Genomic DNA, 21,537 nt, shown 5'->3' with positions numbered 1-21,537 from the left:
GTGACGCTGGGATGGGAGACGTGACGCTGGGATGGGAGACGTGACGCTGGGATGGGAGACGTGACGCTGGGATGGGAGACGTGACGGTGGGATGGGAGACGTGACGCTGGGATGGGAGACGTGACGCTGGGATGGGAGACGTGACGGTGGGATGGGAAACGTGACGGTGGGATGGGAAACGTGACGGTGGGATGGGAAACGTGACGGTGAGATGGGAAACGTGACCGTGGGATGGGAAATGTGGTGGTTGGATGGGAAACGTGATGGTGACGTGACGGTGGGATGGGAAACGTGACGGTGGGATGGGAAACGTGACGGTGGGGTGGGAAACGTGACGGTGGGGTGGGGAACGTGACTGTGGGATGGGGAACGTGACTGTGGGATGGGGAACGTGACTGTGGGATGGGAAACGTGACTGTGGGATGGGAAACGTGATTGTGGGATGGGAAACATGACTCTGAGGTGGTAAACATGACTCTGGGGTGGTAAACGTGACTGTGGGGTGGGAAACGTGACGGTGGGGTGGGAAACGTGACGGTGGGGTGGGAAACGTGACGGTGGGGTGGGAAACGTGACGGTGGGATGGGGAACGTGACTGTGGGATGGGGAACGTGACTGTGGGATCGGGAACGTGACTCTGGGGTGGGAAACGTGACTCTGGGGTGGGAAACGTGACGGTGGGGTGGGGAACGTGACGGTGGGATGGGGAACGTGACTGTGGGGTGGGAAACGTGACTGTGGGGTGGGAAACGTGACGGTGGGGTGGGAAACGTGACGGTGGGATGGGAAACGTGACGGTGGGATGGGAAACGTGACGGTGGGATGGGAAACGTGACGGTGGGATGGGAAACGTGACGGTGGGATGGAAAACGTGACGGTGGGATGGGAAACGTGACGGTGGGATGGAAAACGTGACGGTGGGATGGGAAACGTGACGGTGAGATGGGAAACGTGACCGTGGGATGGGAAACGTGACGGTGGGATGGGAAACGTGACGGTGGGATGGGAAACGTGACGGTGGGATGGGAAACGTGACGGTGGGATGGGAAACGTGACGGTGGGATGGGAAACGTGACGGTGGGATGGGAAACGTGACGGTGGGATGGGAAACGTGACGGTGGGATGGGAAACGTGACGGTGGGATGGGAAACGTGACCGTGGGATGGGAAATGTGATGGTTGGATGGGAACCGTGATGGTTGGATGGGAACCGTGATGGTGACGTGACGGTGGGATGCGAGACGTGACTGCGAGATGCGAGACGTGACTGTGGGATGCGAGACGTGACTGTGGGATGCGAGACGTGACGGTGGGATGCAAGACGTGACGGTGGGATGCGAGACGTGACGGTGGGATGGGAAACGTGAAGGTGAGATGGGAAACGTGAAGGTGAGATGGGAAACGTGACGGTGGGATGGGAAACGTGACGGTGGGATGGGAAACGCGACGGTGGGATGGGAAACGCGACGGTGGGATGGGAAACGCGACGGTGGGATGGGAAAAGCGACTGTGGGATGGGAAACGCGACGGTGGGATGGGAAACGCGACGGTGGGATGGGAGACGCGACGGTGGGATGGGAGACGCGACGGTGGGATGGGAGACGTGACGGTGGGATGGGAGACGTGACGGTGGGATGGGAGACGTTACGCTGGGATGGGAGACGTGACGCTGGGATGGGAGACGTGACGCTGGGATGGGAGACGTGACGCTGGGATGGGAGACGTGACGCTGGGATGGGAGACGTGACGGTGGGATGGGAGACGTGACGCTGGGATGGGAGACGTGACGCTGGGATGGGAGACGTGACGGTGGGATGGGAAACGTGACGGTGGGATGGGAAACGTGACGGTGGGATGGGAAACGTGACGGTGAGATGGGAAACGTGACCGTGGGATGGGAAATGTGGTGGTTGGATGGGAAACGTGATGGTGACGTGACGGTGGGATGGGAAACGTGACGGTGGGATGGGAAACGTGACGGTGGGGTGGGAAACGTGACGGTGGGGTGGGAAACGTGACGGTGGGGTGGGAAACGTGACGGTGGGATGGGAAACCTGACGGTGGGATGGGAAACCTGACGGTGGGATGGGAAACCTGACGGTGGGATGGGAAACGTGACGGTGGGATGGGAAACGTGACGGTGGGATGGGAAACGTGACGCTGGGATGGGAAACGTGACGGTGGGATGGGAAACGTGACGGTGGGATGGGAAACGTGACGGTGGGATGGGAAACGTGACGCTGGGATGGGAAACGTGACGATGGGATGGGAAACGTGGCGGTGGGATGGGAAACGTGACGGTGGGATGGGAAACGTGACGGTGGGATGGGAAACGTGGCGGTGGGATGGGAAACGTGACGGTGGGATGGGAAACGTGACGGTGAGATGGGAAACGTGACCGTGGGATGGGAAACGTGACGGTTGGATGGGAAACGTGACGGTGGGATGGGAAACGTGACGGTGGGATGGGAAACGTGACGGTGGGATGGGAAACGTGACGGTGGGATGGGAAACGTGACGGTGGGATGGGAAACGTGACGGTGGGATGGGAAACGTGACGGTGGGATGGGAAACGTGACCGTGGGATGGGAAATGTGATGGTTGGATGGGAACCGTGATGGTTGGATGGGAACCGTGATGGTGACGTGACGGTGGGATGCGAGACGTGACTGTGGGATGCGAGACGTGACTGTGGGATGCGAGACGTGACGGTGGGATGCGAGACGTGACGGTGGGATGCGAGACGTGACGGTGGGATGCGAGACGTGACAGTGGGATGGGAAACGTGAAGGTGAGATGGGAAACGTGAAGGTGAGATGGGAAACGTGACGGTGGGATGGGAAACGTGACGGTGGGATGAGATACGCGACGGTGGGATGGGAAACGCGACGGTGGGATGGGAAACGCGACGGTGGGATGGGAAAAGCGACTGTGGGATGGGAAACGCGACGGTGGGATGGGAAACGCGACGGTGGGATGGGAGACGCGACGGTGGGATGGGAGACGTGACGGTGGGATGGGAGACGTGACGGTGGGATGGGAGACGTGACGGTGGGATGGGAGACGTTACGCTGGGATGGGAGACGTGACGCTGGGATGGGAGACGTGACGCTGGGGTGGGAGACGTGACGCTGGGATGGGAGACGTGACGCTGGGATGGGAGACGTGACGGTGGGATGGGAGACGTGACGCTGGGATGGGAGACGTGACGCTGGGATGGGAGACGTGACGGTGGGATGGGAAACGTGACGGTGGGATGGGAAACGTGACGGTGGGATGGGAAACGTGACGGTGAGATGGGAAACGTGACCGTGGGATGGGAAATGTGGTGGTTGGATGGGAAACGTGATGGTGACGTGACGGTGGGATGGGAAACGTGACGGTGGGATGGGAAACGTGACGGTGGGATGGGAAACGTGACGGTGGGGTGGGAAACGTGACGGTGGGGTGGGAAACGTGACGGTGGGGTGGGAAACGTGACGGTGGGGTGGGAAACGTGACGGTGGGATGCGAGACGTGACGGTGGGATGCGAGACGTGACGGTGGGATGCGAGACGTGACAGTGGGATGGGAAACGTGAAGGTGAGATGGGAAACGTGAAGGTGAGATGGGAAACGTGACGGTGGGATGGGAAACGTGACGGTGGGATGAGATACGCGACGGTGGGATGGGAAACGCGACGGTGGGATGGGAAACGCGACGGTGGGATGGGAAAAGCGACTGTGGGATGGGAAACGCGACGGTGGGATGGGAAACGCGACGGTGGGATGGGAGACGCGACGGTGGGATGGGAGACGTGACGGTGGGATGGGAGACGTGACGGTGGGATGGGAGACGTGACGGTGGGATGGGAGACGTGACGGTGGGATGGGAGACGTTACGCTGGGATGGGAGACGTGACGCTGGGATGGGAGACGTGACGCTGGGGTGGGAGACGTGACGCTGGGATGGGAGACGTGACGCTGGGATGGGAGACGTGACGGTGGGATGGGAGACGTGACGCTGGGATGGGAGACGTGACGCTGGGATGGGAGACGTGACGGTGGGATGGGAAACGTGACGGTGGGATGGGAAACGTGACGGTGGGATGGGAAACGTGACGGTGAGATGGGAAACGTGACCGTGGGATGGGAAATGTGGTGGTTGGATGGGAAACGTGATGGTGACGTGACGGTGGGATGGGAAACGTGACGGTGGGATGGGAAACGTGACGGTGGGATGGGAAACGTGACGGTGGGGTGGGAAACGTGACGGTGGGGTGGGAAACGTGACGGTGGGGTGGGAAACGTGACGGTGGGGTGGGAAACGTGACGGTGGGATGGGAAACGTGACGGTGGGATGGGAAACGTGCCGCTGGGATGGGAAACGTGACGGTGGGATGGGAAACGTGACGGTGGGATGGGAAACGTGACGGTGGGATGGGAAACGTGACGGTGGGATGGGAAACGTGACGGTGGGATGGGAAACGTGACGCTGGGATGGGAAACGTGACGGTGGGATGGGAAACGTGGCGGTGGGATGGGAAACGTGACGGTGGGATGGGAAACCTGACGGTGGGATGGGAAACCTGACGGTGGGATGGGAAGCCTGACGGTGGGATGGGAAACCTGACGGTGGGATGGGAAACGTGACGGTGGGATGGGAAACCTGACGGTGGGATGGGAAACGTGGCGGTGGGATGGGAAACGTGGCGGTGGGATGGGAAACGTGACGGTGGGATGGGAAACGTGGCGGTGGGATGGGAAACGTGACGGTGGGATGGGAAACGTGGCGGTGGGATGGGAAACGTGGCGGTTGGATGGGAAACGTGACGGTGGGATGGGAAACGTGACGGTGGGATGGGAAACGTGACGGTGGGATGGAAAACGTGACGCTGGGATGGGAAACGTGACGGTGGGATGGAAAACGTGACGGTGGGATGGGAAACGTGACGGTGGGATGGAAAACGTGACGGTGGGATGGGAAACGTGACGGTGGGATGGGAAACGTTACGGTGAGATGGGAAACGTGACCGTGGGATGGGAAACGTGACGGTGGGATGGGAAACGTGAAGGTGGGATGGGAAACGTGACGGTGGGATGGGAAACGTGACGGTGGGATGGGAAACGTGACGGTGGGATGGGAAACGTGACGGTGGGATGGGAAACGTGACGGTGGGATGGGAAACGTGCCGGTGGGATGGGAAACGTGACGGTGGGATGGGAAACGTGACCGTGGGATGGGAAATGTGATGGTTGGATGGGAACCGTGAAGGTGAGATGGGAAACGTGAAGGTGAGATGGGAAACGTGACGGTGGGATGGGAAACGTGACGGTGGGATGGGAAACGCGACGGTGGGATGGGAAACGCGACGGTGGGATGGGAAACGCGACGGTGGGATGGGAGACGCGACGGTGGGATGGGAGACGTGACGGTGGGATGCGAGACGTGACTGCGAGATGCGAGACGTGACTGTGGGATGCGAGACGTGACGGTGGGATGCGAGACGTGACGGTGGGATGCAAGACGTGACGGTGGGATGCGAGACGTGACGGTGGGATGGGAAACGTGAAGGTGAGATGGGAAACGTGAAGGTGAGATGGGAAACGTGACGGTGGGATGGGAAACGTGACGGTGGGATGGGAAACGCGACGGTGGGATGGGAAACGCGACGGTGGGATGGGAAACGCGACGGTGGGATGGGAAAAGCGACTGTGGGATGGGAAACGCGACGGTGGGATGGGAAACGCGACGGTGGGATGGGAGACGCGACGGTGGGATGGGAGACGTGACGGTGGGATGGGAGACGTGACGGTGGGATGGGAGACGTGACGGTGGGATGGGAGACGTTACGCTGGGATGGGAGACGTGACGCTGGGATGGGAGACGTGACGCTGGGATGGGAGACGTGACGCTGGGATGGGAGACGTGACGGTGGGATGGGAGACGTGACGCTGGGATGGGAGACGTGACGCTGGGATGGGAGACGTGACGGTGGGATGGGAAACGTGACGGTGGGATGGGAAACGTGACGGTGGGATGGGAAACGTGACGGTGAGATGGGAAACGTGACCGTGGGATGGGAAATGTGGTGGTTGGATGGGAAACGTGATGGTGACGTGACGGTGGGATGGGAAACGTGACGGTGGGATGGGAAACGTGACGGTGGGGTGGGAAACGTGACGGTGGGGTGGGAAACGTGACGGTGGGGTGGGAAACGTGACGGTGGGATGGGAAACCTGACGGTGGGATGGGAAACCTGACGGTGGGATGGGAAACCTGACGGTGGGATGGGAAACCTGACGGTGGGATGGGAAACGTGACGGTGGGATGGGAAACGTGACGGTGGGATGGGAAACGTGACGCTGGGATGGGAAACGTGACGGTGGGATGGGAAACGTGACGGTGGGATGGGAAACGTGACGGTGGGATGGGAAACGTGACGCTGGGATGGGAAACGTGACGATGGGATGGGAAACGTGGCGGTGGGATGGGAAACGTGACGGTGGGATGGGAAACGTGGCGGTGGGATGGGAAACGTGACGGTGGGATGGGAAACCTGACGGTGGGATGGGAAACCTGACGGTGGGATGGGAAACCTGACGGTGGGATGGGAAACGTGACGGTGGGATGGGAAACCTGACGGTGGGATGGGAAACGTGGCGGTGGGATGGGAAACGTGGCGGTGGGATGGGAAACGTGACGGTGGGATGGGAAACGTGGCGGTGGGATGGGAAACGTGGCGGTGGGATGGGAAACGTGACGGTGGGATGGGAAACGTGGCGGTGGGATGGGAAACGTGGCGGTGGGATGGGAAACGTGACGGTGGGATGGGAAACGTGACGGTGGGATGGGAAACGTGACGGTGGGATGGAAAACGTGACGCTGGGATGGGAAACGTGACGGTGGGATGGAAAACGTGACGGTGGGATGGGAAACGTGACGGTGGGATGGAAAACGTGACGGTGGGATGGGAAACGTGACGGTGGGATGGGAAACGTTACGGTGAGATGGGAAACGTGACCGTGGGATGGGAAACGTGACGGTGGGATGGGAAACGTGAAGGTGGGATGGGAAACGTGACGGTGGGATGGGAAACGTGACGGTGGGATGGGAAACGTGACGGTGGGATGGGAAACGTGACGGTGGGATGGGAAACGTGACGGTGGGATGGGAAACGTGCCGGTGGGATGGGAAACGTGACGGTGGGATGGGAAACGTGACCGTGGGATGGGAAATGTGATGGTTGGATGGGAACCGTGATGGTTGGATGGGAACCGTGATGGTGACGTGACGGTGGGATGCGAGACGTGACTGCGAGATGCGAGACGTGACTGTGGGATGCGAGACGTGACGGTGGGATGCGAGACGTGACGGTGGGATGCAAGACGTGACGGTGGGATGCGAGACGTGACGGTGGGATGGGAAACGTGAAGGTGAGATGGGAAACGTGAAGGTGAGATGGGAAACGTGACGGTGGGATGGGAAACGTGACGGTGGGATGGGAAACGCGACGGTGGGATGGGAAACGCGACGGTGGGATGGGAAACGCGACGGTGGGATGGGAAAAGCGACTGTGGGATGGGAAACGCGACGGTGGGATGGGAAACGCGACGGTGGGATGGGAGACGCGACGGTGGGATGGGAGACGTGACGGTGGGATGGGAGACGTGACGGTGGGATGGGAGACGTGACGGTGGGATGGGAGACGTTACGCTGGGATGGGAGACGTGACGCTGGGATGGGAGACGTGACGCTGGGATGGGAGACGTGACGCTGGGATGGGAGACGTGACGGTGGGATGGGAGACGTGACGCTGGGATGGGAGACGTGACGCTGGGATGGGAGACGTGACGGTGGGATGGGAAACGTGACGGTGGGATGGGAAACGTGACGGTGGGATGGGAAACGTGACGGTGAGATGGGAAACGTGACCGTGGGATGGGAAATGTGGTGGTTGGATGGGAAACGTGATGGTGACGTGACGGTGGGATGGGAAACGTGACGGTGGGATGGGAAACGTGACGGTGGGGTGGGAAACGTGACGGTGGGGTGGGAAACGTGACGGTGGGGTGGGAAACGTGACGGTGGGATGGGAAACCTGACGGTGGGATGGGAAACCTGACGGTGGGATGGGAAACCTGACGGTGGGATGGGAAACGTGACGGTGGGATGGGAAACGTGACGGTGGGATGGGAAACGTGACGCTGGGATGGGAAACGTGACGGTGGGATGGGAAACGTGACGGTGGGATGGGAAACGTGACGGTGGGATGGGAAACGTGACGGTGGGATGGGAAACGTGACGCTGGGATGGGAAACGTGACGATGGGATGGGAAACGTGGCGGTGGGATGGGAAACGTGACGGTGGGATGGGAAACGTGACGGTGGGATGGGAAACATGGCGGTGGGATGGGAAACGTGACGGTGGGATGGGAAACGTGACGGTGAGATGGGAAACGTGACCGTGGGATGGGAAACGTGACGGTGGGATGGGAAACGTGACGGTGGGATGGGAAACGTGACGGTGGGATGGGAAACGTGACGGTGGGATGGGAAACGTGACGGTGGGATGGGAAACGTGACGGTGGGATGGGAAACGTGACGGTGGGATGGGAAACGTGACGGTGGGATGGGAAACGTGACCGTGGGATGGGAAATGTGATGGTTGGATGGGAACCGTGATGGTTGGATGGGAACCGTGATGGTGACATGACGGTGGGATGCGAGACGTGACTGTGGGATGCGAGACGTGACTGTGGGATGCGAGACGTGACGGTGGGATGCGAGACGTGACGGTGGGATGCGAGACGTGACGGTGGGATGCGAGACGTGACAGTGGGATGGGAAACGTGAAGGTGAGATGGGAAACGTGAAGGTGAGATGGGAAACGTGACGGTGGGATGGGAAACGTGACGGTGGGATGAGATACGCGACGGTGGGATGGGAAACGCGACGGTGGGATGGGAAACGCGACGGTGGGATGGGAAACGCGACGGTGGGATGGGAAAAGCGACTGTGGGATGGGAAACGCGACGGTGGGATGGGAAACGCGACGGTGGGATGGGAGACGCGACGGTGGGATGGGAGACGTGACGGTGGGATGGGAGACGTGACGGTGGGATGGGAGACGTGACGGTGGGATGGGAGACGTTACGCTGGGATGGGAGACGTGACGCTGGGATGGGAGACGTGACGCTGGGATGGGAGACGTGACGCTGGGATGGGAGACGTGACGCTGGGATGGGAGACGTGACGGTGGGATGGGAGACGTGACGCTGGGATGGGAGACGTGACGCTGGGATGGGAGACGTGACGGTGGGATGGGAAACGTGACGGTGGGATGGGAAACGTGACGGTGGGATGGGAAACGTGACGGTGAGATGGGAAACGTGACCGTGGGATGGGAAATGTGGTGGTTGGATGGGAAACGTGATGGTGACGTGACGGTGGGATGGGAAACGTGACGGTGGGATGGGAAACGTGACGGTGGGGTGGGAAACGTGACGGTGGGGTGGGAAACGTGACGGTGGGGTGGGAAACGTGACGGTGGGGTGGGAAACGTGACGGTGGGATGGGAAACCTGACGGTGGGATGGGAAACCTGACGGTGGGATGGGAAACGTGACGGTGGGATGGGAAACGTGACGGTGGGATGGGAAACGTGCCGCTGGGATGGGAAACGTGACGGTGGGATGGGAAACGTGACGGTGGGATGGGAAACGTGACGGTGGGATGGGAAACGTGACGGTGGGATGGGAAACGTGACGGTGGGATGGGAAACGTGACGGTGGGATGGGAAACGTGACGCTGGGATGGGAAACGTGACGGTGGGATGGGAAACGTGGCGGTGGGATGGGAAACGTGACGGTGGGATGGGAAACGTGACGGTGGGATGGGAAACGTGGCGGTGGGATGGGAAACGTGACGGTGGGATGGGAAACGTGACGGTGGGATGGGAAACGTGACGCTGGGATGGGAAACGTGACGCTGGGATTGGAAACGTGACGGTGGGATGGGAAACGTTACGGTGAGATGGGAAACGTGACGGTGGGATGGGCAACGTGACGGTGGGATGGGCAACGTGACGGTGGGATGGGCAACGTGACGGTGGGATGGGGAACGTGACGGTGGGATGGGGAACGTGACGGTGGGATGGGGAACGTGACGGTGGGATGGGGAACGTGACGGTGGGATGGGGAACGTGACGGTGGGATGGGGAACGTGACGGTGGGATGGGGAACGTGACGGTGGGATGGGGAACGTGACGGTGGGATGGGGAACGTGACGGTGGGATGGGGAACCTGACGGTGGGATGGGGAACGTGACGGTGGGATGGGGAACGTGACGGTGGGATGGGGAACGTGACGGTGGGATGGGGAACGTGACGGTGGGATGGGGAACGTGACGGTGGGATGGGGAACGTGACGGTGGGATGGGGAACGTGACGGTGGGATGGGGAACGTGACGGTGGGATGGGAAACGTGACGGTGGGGTGGGAAACGTGACGGTGGGATGGGAAACGTGACGGTGGGATGGGAAACGTGACGGTGGGATGGGAAACGTGACGGTGGGATGGGAAACGTGACGGTGGGATGGGAAACGTGACGGTGGGATGGGAAACGTGACGGTGGGATGGGAAACGTGACGGTGGGATGGGAAACGTGACGGTGGGATGGGAAACGTGACGGTGGGATGGGAAACGTGACGGTGGGATGGGAAACGTAACGGTGGGATGGGAAACGTGACGGTGGGATGGGAAACGTGACCGTGGGATGGGAAACGTGACCGTGGGATGGGAAACGTGATGGTGACGTGACGGTGGGATGGGACACCTGACGGTGGGATGGGAAACATGATGGTGACGTTACGGTGGGATGGGAGACGTGACGGTGAGATGGAAGACGTTACGGTGGGATGGAAGACGTTACGGTGGGATGGAAGACGTTACGGTGGGATGGAAGACGTTACGGTGGGATGGAAGACGTTACGGTGGGATGGAAGACGTTACGGTGGGATGGGAGACGTGACGGTGAGATGGAAGATGTGACCGTGGGATGGGAAATGTGATGGTGGGATGGGAAACGTGATGGTGACGTGACGGTGGGATGGGAAACCTGACGGTGGGATGGGAAACGTGATGGTGACGTTACGGTGGGATGGGAGACATGACGGTGAGATGGGAGACGTGACGGTGGGATGGGAAATGTGACGGTGGGATGGGAAATGTGACGGTGGGATGGGAAACCTGACGGTGGGATGGGAAACCTGACGGTGGGATGGGAAACCTGACGGTGGGATGGGAAACGTGACGGTGGGATGGGAAACGTGACGGTGGGATGGGAAACGTGACGTTGGGATGGGAAACGTGACGGTGGGATGGGAAACGTGACGGTGGGATGGGAAACGTGACGGTGGGATGGGAAACGTGACGGTGGGATGGGAAGCGTGGCTGTGGGATGGGAAACGTGACGGTGGGATGGGAAACGTGACGGTGGGATGGGAAACGTGACGGTGGGATGGGAAACGAGACGGTGGGATGGGAAACGTGACGGTGGGATGGGAAACGTGACGGTGGGATGGGAAACGTGACGGTGGGATGGGAAACGTGACGGTGGGATGGGAGACGTGACTGTGGGATGGGAGACGTGACTGTGGGATGGGAGACGTGACTGTGGGATGGGAGACGGGACTGTGGGATGGGAGACGGGACTGTGGGATGGGAGACGTGACTGTGGGATGGGAGACGTGACTGTGGGATGGGAGACGTGACTGTGGGATGGGAGACGTGACTTGGTACTTCGCTTAACAACTCACGTGTTACTGACTCACGTGTAACTGTAAGTTACACTTACAGTTAACACTTACAGTTAACTTACAAACTTAACGTGAGACACAAACTTAACAACTTAACAACTCACTTCGCTTAACATCTCACGTGACGGTGAGATGGGAAACGTGACGGTGAGATGGGAAACGTGACGGTGAGATGGGAAACGTGACGGTGAGATGGGAAACGTGACGGTGAGATGGGAAACGTGACGGTGAGATGGGAAACGTGACGGTGTGATGGGAAACGTGACGGTGAGATGGGAAACGTGACGGTGAGATGGGAAACGTGACGGTGAGATGGGAGACGGGACAGTGATATGGGAAACGTGACGGCGAGATGGGAAACGTGACGGCGAGATGGGAAACGTGACGGCGAGATGGGAAACGCGACGGCGAGATGGGAAACGTGACGGCGAGATGGGAAACGTGACTGTGGGATGGGAGACGTGACTGTGGGATGGGAGACGTGACTGTGGGATGGGAGACGTGACTGTGGGATGGGAGACGTGACTGTGGGATGGGAGACGTGACTGTGGGATGGGAGACGTGACTGTTGGATGGGAGACGTGACTGTGGGATGGGAGACGTGACTGTGGGATGGGAGACGTGACTGTGGGATGGGAGACGTGACTGTGGGATGGGAGACGTGACTGTGGGATGGGAGACGTGACTGTGGGATGGGAGACGTGACTGTGGGATGGGAGACGTGACTGTGGGATGGGAGACGTGACTGTGGGATGGGAGACGTGACTGTGGGATGGGAGACGTGACGGTGGGATGGGAGACGTGACGGTGGGATGGGAGACGTGACTGTGGGATGGGAGACGTGACGGTGAGATGGGAAACGTGACGGTGAGATGGGAAACGTGACGGTGGGATGGGAAACGTGACGGTGGGATGGGAAATGTGACGGTGAGATCGGAAACGTGACGGTGAGATGGGAAACGTGACGGTGAGATGGGAGACGGGACGGTGATATGGGAAACGTGACAGCGAGATGGGAAACGTGACAGGGAGATGGGAAACGTGACGGTGACATGGGAGACGGGACGGTGAGATGGGATGGAAGCTGGACGAGCTCACGTCAAAGCCCAAGGAAGCATTCATAAAACCAGGAAATGACGCAGAGCATCACAAGCTGCCCGTGTTAAAATGTAACCGCCACAAGTACCCAGCCTGTAAGACGGTGGCCGAACGAGTCCAAAAGACCTGCTGCACCCCCTGCCCCCCAATCCCAAAGCAATGGCAGGTCAAATGCGAGACACAAACGGCTCCCGTCTCGGCGAAGCCACTGCAGGTGTGAATGAACAGGACAGCGTATGACTCCGACACCACGGACCTCCGCATGCACGAAGGACCGAGTAATCTTCGGGTGGACACCTTATCTTGGGCACGTCAAACGTACCTGCAGCAAAGCTCGAGTAAATCGAGCTTGAACTGGGGCTGGCATGCTCCAGTCATCAAACAATAACAATAACAATAATGTCACGGTGAGACTGAAAAGTGTGCACGGAATGTGCACCGTGATCAGAAATCAATGCTCGACACACAACAACTCAAACGGCGCAACTACCAAATTGATCTTTCCCATCCAAAACCTGTGGGATATTGAAATAAATCAGGCAACAACCCCAAACATCAGGAATGCTGCAAACATGTGAACAGAACGGTTATTCGTGCCGTTCATTCATTCATTCATTCATTCCCAGGGTGAGCGTTCACCTTGTTAATAGCACCAGCTTGGGAAACTGTGAGGACGTGGTGGGTTGGAGGTGACTGTTGAGTCAGGGTCTCGGCGAGCAGACTGGGACCGCTCGGTGTGCCGGGAAATTGCATCGCGTTGCGCCCGGTGGCCATTCCCAGTGGCCCGTTCATCATCGGTCCCTGCCCGCCTTGCTGCTGTTGTTGTTGCTGCAGCAACGTGGGTCCTCCGTTGTTCGCCATCAAGGTCTGATGTGCAGGAGACATGGCCGAATTGATGCTTTTGACAGCCGAAGCGAGCATGCTGACCGAACCAGGATGCTGCTGGCCGACCTGTCCTTGCTGCTGCTGCTGCTCAGAAGCGCCGTGTTGCCCCTGCCCAGGCCCGGACACCGAGGTCAGCATTCCCGGGGCCTGCGCTGCAGGACTCTTGACCGCGTTGCACAAGCCGGCCATGCTCGGACTGTGCTGCTGCTGCTGTTGTTGTTGTTGTTGTTGCTGCTGCTGCTGCTGCTGCTGTCCGGTCGAACCCGCCTGGTTTGGACCCGGCCCCGTGCCCGACGGCCCGACTCCGGTCCGAAGGAGCTCCGAGAGCTGCTTGTGTTTGGCCGCGACGTCGTGCTGCGTCCCGCTGCCCAGGCCACACACCTCGGCGCCGTTTGGCATCCGCGAAAGGTCGTTGCTCGTCGGGATAAGCTCATCGGGGAGATCGTTCTCCAAGGCGAGCATCACCGACCCGAGGACTCCATCTGAGCGAGAGAGACAAACGACACGGTGATCCCGAGGCGAACGCGATCACAAACGGTTACCGAATGGACGGAGAGATCGCGATGCGAAAATGCACACAGTACGTGAAACCGGGGCGGACGGGACACCTTTCCCGAAGGCTCTCACCTGCACCATCCCCGGCGAGCGGGGGCGACGCCAGCTTGGGTCTCTTGGCCGAAGGTGCTCCGTCCATCAGCTTCTCGGCCATTTTGCGGCGCCAGCAGCGCGCATTCAGGCCCAGCGTCCCAGGACTTGTTGCGCGGTTATTTCTGCGACAGCAACGTCTCCCCGAGCAAATCCATCGTCCTTTCCCGTCACCGAATCCGCCCAGGAGCTCGGCGAGCTCGCCGTGCCCCGTCAGCTCATCGCAGCCTCGGCCCACGGGCCGCGCGATGAAAACAATACTTTGCGGGAGGAGAGGGGCCCGCGGCCCGGTCGGCAGGCCTCCGATGCCTCTCCGGAACGGAGCTACGGAGGCGTTCGCCGACACGAGGCTCGAATATCCTCGGCCCCGATTCTCGTCCGCGAGGTAGAAAAAGCGATCGGGGCTCCGCGTTGTAGCGAAAAAGCGAAACCTCGAGCGCGTAGGTTCGTCGGTTGAGGGCGGCGGGCGGGCCGAAACAAAATGGCGGCTGTTGATGGGAAAGTTTCTCGGATCGGCAACAACGGGGCGCGCGCGCAGCCCGGAAACAGCCGAGCGCCGGCTCACGACGATCGCCGGAAATGCACGAACGAAGCCGAACGGCCGCTCCGGATCTACCGGACGGACATTGCCGACGAGGCACGACCGCTGCTTCGTGCGGTGCAAACGGCGGCAAATTGCACGACTTCTCGCCTTCACATTGAGGAGAGGAGGAGAAGAAAGAGAGAGAAAAAAAAAGAAAAAAAAAAAAGGCAAAATTCTAAATACCAATTGCACCTTTTCCACGCGCAATAACCAACTCCCTTCAAAAAGAAACTTTGGCGCGATCCATTTTATACGTACGCAAGTCGCAAGGGGAGGTTGTGGTTGGGGAAGCCCGAGTTAGAGAGAGGAGGAAAAGATGTTTGGGTTGAAAAAAAAAAGTCGGATGGGTGAGAAAAATTCCACCTTTGCGTACGTAATAAACAAATTGCACCTTTCACGATTCTTGTATATCCGATGAAATCTTGAATCCCCAAAGCACGGAGAACTTCTCTTTATTTTTTTGGTCTTGACGTGCCGAATGTAGTCTCATACATACTTTCTCCCATACCTAGAATAGATAGGCCTAAACCGGATTTGTGCGCACAGTGTTCCGGGATGTGACTGAATTTGCCCCAAGATGAGTGGATGGATGTGTCGGCCTATTTATTATTATTATTATTTTATTCATTACTTTAAAAAAAAGTGCATTGTTTCAACAAAAAAAAAAGGTTTGTCTTTGTGACGAGCTGAAGGTAATCTTACACATTATACTCCCACGCGTAGAATAGATAGGCCTAAACCTGATTTGTGCACCTAGAGTGCTCCGGGAAGTGACGGAATTTCCCCCATCAGTGGATGCGTATTTATTGTTAAAATTTCATTCACTACTTAAAAAAATTCTTTCATTGTTAAAAAAAAAAGAAGGTTTTGCTTTGTGATGTGCAGAAGGCAATCTCACATTTTTCTCCCACACCTAGGATAGATAGGCCCGAACCTGATTTGTGTACCCAGAGTGCCTTGGGAAGGGATGGCACTTCTCCCAAGATCAGTGGCTGTTTGTACGTGTGTGTGTGTGTGTGTGTGTGTGTGTGTGTGTGTGTGTGTGTGTGTGTGTGTGTGTGTGTGTGTGTGGCAACTCCACGAAGAGCCTGAGATCCAATTTTTTTTTTAATTCTTCCTTCTTGCCGCGGAGCACATGGGATTTCCAAGTCGTCGCTCTGCGTTCAATGACTTTTCAAGCTCTGCTTCGAGCCCCGATTGTGGAGAAACCACGACACTGTCCAAGTCGTAATGGCCGATCAAATGGAACGAGACAAAATAATTTTGCACGTCTTTATTTTATAAATCTTGTATCTCGGTATATATATATATATATTTATATGATTTAGGAAGCACATTACGTGACCTTAGGATGTCACTTGTCTCACATCATTTCATAATCTCTGGCTCATGGTGGGGAGGGGGAGAACAAAGGCCTAGCTCCGTGTCTCATCCGAACCCAAGAAAGCAATAAAAGGTAAACAAAGGCACTGCATACATTTACGATGGTGTGCAACACGCATGACGACAAGACGTACACAACAGCACACGCTTTAAGGCGTGACATGAAGCACCAGATGTCCCCTCGGGGAAGGATCCATGCACCGAGCGGGTCCGTGCCGCCCGGACAATTCCCTGTCCCGCATCGTCACTCGTCCAACCTTTGCTTCACGTAAGCAGCAGGACACCTCGCTAGCCCTCAGGTGTGGTGCCAAACGTACGCGGACCGTTTCCGACGACCGCACGGGTGACCTATGGCGGGCAGGTTTTGGTCCCGCAGTGAGACCGACGTGGCTCGAGGATTATATCCGTGGCTTGAGACGTACAACCTCAGTGTTGAATGTGGGCTCACAGTAAGGGACTGAACATTACAATTGGTCTCACAGGTTATCACCTGCTATTCCACCGAACAGGTTACACGAGATCACATGCGCAGAGTATGGAGTACGAACAACTACCCCATGCCCTCTTCTCCTCAAATCTATTATTTTGGATAAAAAAAAAACAACCCCCGTGGTGGTAAAAATTACAGCCCGAAGAACACCTTAGTCAGCAGCGGCAGGAAATGAAAGCACCATGACAGCAATCACACAGCGATCTCGATAACCCACATTGTTACCTTAGTAAGACAATTCTTATGAAAAGGCAACACCAGCAAGATGTTCAGCTGGAAAACCTATTGAGCAGAAGTGATGAGCAAAACCGCACAGGTGTATCTCAAGGTGGCACGGATGCCAAGCCCAGCACCGCAACAGAGGCCTCACTTAACGACACGCGATGCGTACTTTCTTGAAGGCAAGGCTCGATTATAGCAATGATATTAATTCGAATAACAACATTAATAAATACGCATTGTTGATCTGTACTCGACTCTAAAAGCTGCGTTGTCCGTCTGCAGCCTCTCGCCGTACAATCCCATGTTCTATCTCCCTCGATGGAAGCTCGTGACGGTTGCGGGGTAGACAAACGGGAAAAGCGGTTGTGCACGATGAAATCCTGAAGAAGGCATCTTTGGAAAACAAACGGCGGTTGTATAAATACGAGGCGCAAACCGTCTTTGATTCGTTTTGGCCACGAGTCGCTCACATGCGTTAAGAGGCCATGGCACGTGAACACTGTGAGAAAGAGCCACCGGAGGAGGCTGAAGCACTGACACCTGCGTGTGCTCGATTTGGCAAAAGGGGCTGTGATGCAAATGCAGAAGAAAGAAGAAGAAAAGTCACTTGACAAACACGTCCGACTCCCTGTGACCACCCGTCGGATCGAGGGCTTCGTGCAGCGTGGTGTGCCGTGAACATGCCGACAGCAACGGGAAAAAGGCACTTGTTGGGAACATTATCCCAGGGTTCAACTGCAAGGTGTGCGGAATTCCCCAGGTGGATTATCTGTTCCAGCATTGCAGGGGGGGAAGAAGCGGCAGCAGCAGGAGTGTGTAGTGACGGGCACAAGGAAAGCGAAAAATTGTGCTCCAATGTAAGAAAGGCAAAGAAGATGAAAAAAAAGTTGCACAGTACACATGCTGCACCTTGTGCGGTCATAGCCTGGCCAACAAAACCCAGATGTCGGAAACTTCAACTTCAGGACTTGCTCAGTCGGGATCAGACAGGGTTCCTGGGAGATGTTTTGGCTGGCTCGTTGCTTGCGTCGTCTTGATGCCTGCTATCCACAGAACCTTTGCTTTCCAAACCAGTATCCTGACTGCCCTGGGTGGTACGCTGCATTTCATACTGACCATTAGTGCCCACTGCTATGGGAAGAAGTCCAGATGCTTCCGACACCGGCGAAGTTAGCAAGGCAGTCGACGACGCGTCCGGAGCTGCGACTCCATCCGAGAGGTTCTCACTGGGCTCCGATCCCTTAAGCTCAGAGTTGTCGACTAATTTATCGGAGGCGAATTGGGTCGAAGTGCTCGCAATTTCGCCGTTTTCGTCAGCTGGAGAGCGACCGATGCTGCCGTCCACCTGCGCATGGTAGACATTGGTAACGGGCAGGGTTGGCTGGATGGGTGCCTCATCCCTGCAAGGGTACAGATAGGTTTTCATCTGACCCTTGCCCTTTACATTCACTGTGCCGCGGTACTCAAACCTGTAACCCATTTCGCCAAGGATCAGGTAACTTTCCTCGCTTACCTGCACACCACATGCAGGAGGAAGGCAGAAACGATCGTAAATACAATCAGCAACAGGTAGGATGATGCAGCACGGTATTCGTTTCGAGCAAGATTTTTGCAAATCGAACAATGTCAGGCCATGCAAACTCAACATCCCCAAAAAAATCTCCCGAGCATTTTGTGTGCGGATGTTATTTTCGGTTTCTTTGTAGGATATGGGGTTTTCTCTCATAAATCTGAATGTAACAACACTGTTGAGGACATCCAAAAATATTTTAAACATCTAAGACAAAAAAATATCTAAGACAAGCCTGAATTTGTATTGACATTTCACATAATTTGGGAAGGTGGAACAATGTCAGATTGAAATGGAATCTAAATACAACGCACTCAAATGCAACTACATGGTCGAACCAAACACTTAAATTGGGAAGTGTTTTCTTACATTTTCAGCTCAATATAACTCAAAGTTATGGAAGGATTCGGACGAAACTTAGTGGACAAGTTTGGAGTGTGACGAGGATGAATTGATTCGATTTTGGTGAAGATCCCGATCTGGATGCGAGACTTTTAATATATTTTAATTGACTCTTCACCAATGAGAGATGGGGCCAAAAACGATACCGAGCATGATATTAAAAAAAAAAAATTGTGGGCGCTTTATGACAAAACTCTGTGGATGAGTTGGGTGTGCGGCAAGGTCGAATTGATTTGACTTTGGTGAAGATCCGGATCTGGATGCGAGAATTATTAATATATTTTAAGTGACTTCACCAATGAGAGATGGGGCCAAAAACGATACGGAGCATGATATTTTAAAAAAAAATTGTAGGCGCTTTATGACAAAACTCTGTGGATGAGTTGGGTGTGCGGCAAGGACGAATTGATTTGACTTTGGTGAAGATCCGGATCTGGATGCGAGAATTTTTAATATATTTTAAGTGACTTCACCAATGAGAGATGGGGCCAAAAACGATACAGAACATGATATAAAAAAAAAAAATTGTGGGCGCTTTATGACAAAACTCTGTGGATGAGTTGGGTGTGCGGCAAGGACGAATTGATTTGACTTTGGTGAAGATCCGGATCTGGATGCGAGAATTTTTAATATATTTTAAGTGACTTCGCCAATGAGAGATGGGGCCAAAAACGATACGGAGCATGATATTAAAAAAAATAATTGTGGGCGCTTTATGACAAAACTGTGGATGAGTTGGGTGTGCGGCAAGGACGAATTGATTTGACTTTGGTGAAGATCCGGATCTGGATGCGAGAATTTTTAATATATTTTAAGTGACTTCACCAATGAGAGATGGGGCCAAAAACGATACGGAGCATGATAAAAAAAAAAAAAAGTTGTAGGCGCTTTATGACAAAACTCTGTGGATGAGTTGGGTGTGCGGCAAGGACGAATTGATTTGACTTTGGTGAAGATCCGGATCTGGATGCGAGAATTTTAAATATATTTTAAGTGACTTCACCAATGAGAGATGGGGCCAAAAACGATACAGAACATGATATTTAAAAAAAAAATTGTGGGCGCTTTATGACAAAACTCTGTGGATGAGTTGGGTGTGCGGCAAGGACGAATTGATTTGACTTTGGTGAAGATCCGGATCTGGATGCGAGAATTTTAAATATATTTAAAGTGACTTCACCAATGAGAGATGGGGCCAAAAACGATACGGAGCATGATAAAAAAAAAAAAAATTATAGGCGCTTTATGACAAAACTCTGTGGATGAGTTGGGTGTGCGGCAAGGACGAATTGATTTGACTTTGGTGAAGATCCGGATCTGGATGCGAGAATTTTTAATATATTTTAAGTGACTTCACCAATGAGAGATGGGGCCAAAAACGATACAGAGCATGATATTAAAAAAAAAAAATTGTAGGCGCTTTATGACCAAACTCTGTGGATGAGTTGGGTGTGCGGCAAGGACGAATTGATTTGACTTTGGTGAAGATCCGGATCTGGATGCGAGAATTTTTAATATATTTTAAGTGACTTCACCAATGAGAGATGGGGCCAAAAACGATACGGAGCATGATATTAAAAAAAAAAATTGTGGGCGCTTTATGACAAAACTCTGTGGATGAGTTGGGTGTGCGGCAAGGACGAATTGATTTGACTTTGGTGAAGATCCGGATCTGGATGCGAGAAATTTTAATATATTTTAAGTGACTTCACCAATGAGAGATGGGGCCAAAAACGATACGGAGCATGATATTAAAAAAAAAAATTGTGGGCGCTTTATGACAAAACTCTGTGGATGAGTTGGGTGTGCGGCAAGGACGAATTGATTTGACTTTGGTGAAGATCCGGATCTGGATGCGAGAATTTTTGAATATAGTTTAAGTGACTTCACCAATGAGAGATGGGGCCAAAAACGATACAAAGCATGATATTTAAAAAAAAGAATTGTGGGCGCTTTATGACAAAACTCTGTGGATGAGTTGGGTGTGCGGCAAGGACGAATTGATTTGACTTTGGTGAAGATCCGGATCTGGATGCGAGAATTTTTAATATATTTTAAGTGACTTCACCAATGAGAGATGGGGCCAAAAACGATACAGAACATGATATTAAAAAAAAAAATTGTGGGCGCTTTATGACAAAACTCTGTGGATGAGTTGGGTGTGCGGCAAGGACGAATTGATTTGACTTTGGTGAAGATCCGGATCTGGATGCGAGAATTTTAAATATATTTTAAGTGACTTCACCAATGAGAGATGGGGCCAAAAACGATACCGAGCATGATATTTTAAAAAAAATTGTGGGCGCTTTATGACAAAACTCTGTGGATGATGAGTTGGGTGTGCGGCAAGGACGAATTGATTTGACTTTGGTGAAGATCCGGATCTGGATGCGAGAATTTTAAATATATTTTAAGTGACTTCACCAATGAGAGATGGGGCCAAAAACGATACCGAGCATGATATT

The 21,537-nt window shown here is 55.3% G+C and overlaps 2 protein-coding genes across 8 annotated transcripts in view; both read right to left on the bottom strand.

Annotated features, from left to right (window-relative positions):
- CREBBP (CREB binding lysine acetyltransferase) overlaps positions 1 to 14,964 on the bottom strand; it is a 239,121-nt gene extending 224,157 nt beyond the window's left edge. For all 4 annotated transcript variants that reach the window (XM_078777854.1, XM_078777855.1, XM_078777856.1 and 1 more), the window contains exons 1-2: positions 14,405 to 14,964; positions 13,532 to 14,259 (exon numbers count right to left, since the gene is read on the bottom strand). In XM_078777854.1, coding sequence (XP_078633980.1) covers positions 13,532 to 14,259; positions 14,405 to 14,486 — 810 coding nt within the window. In that variant the 5' untranslated portion in view covers positions 14,487 to 14,964. The remainder of the gene's footprint in view (positions 1 to 13,531; positions 14,260 to 14,404) is intronic.
- Positions 14,965 to 16,263: 1,299 nt separating this feature from the next.
- ADCY9 (adenylate cyclase 9) overlaps positions 16,264 to 21,537 on the bottom strand; it is a 115,419-nt gene continuing 110,145 nt past the window's right edge. For all 4 annotated transcript variants that reach the window (XM_068104672.2, XM_068104674.2, XM_068104673.2 and 1 more), the window contains one exon: positions 16,264 to 18,613. In XM_068104672.2, coding sequence (XP_067960773.2) covers positions 18,083 to 18,613 — 531 coding nt within the window. In that variant the 3' untranslated portion in view covers positions 16,264 to 18,082. The remainder of the gene's footprint in view (positions 18,614 to 21,537) is intronic.

Source organism: Myxine glutinosa, chromosome 5 (genome assembly GCF_964187855.1).
Source record: "Myxine glutinosa chromosome 5, kmMyxGlut1.1, whole genome shotgun sequence".
In the NCBI taxonomy this organism is placed as follows: Eukaryota; Metazoa; Chordata; class Myxini; order Myxiniformes; family Myxinidae; genus Myxine; species Myxine glutinosa.
This window is presented reverse-complemented; position numbering and strand designations above follow the sequence as displayed.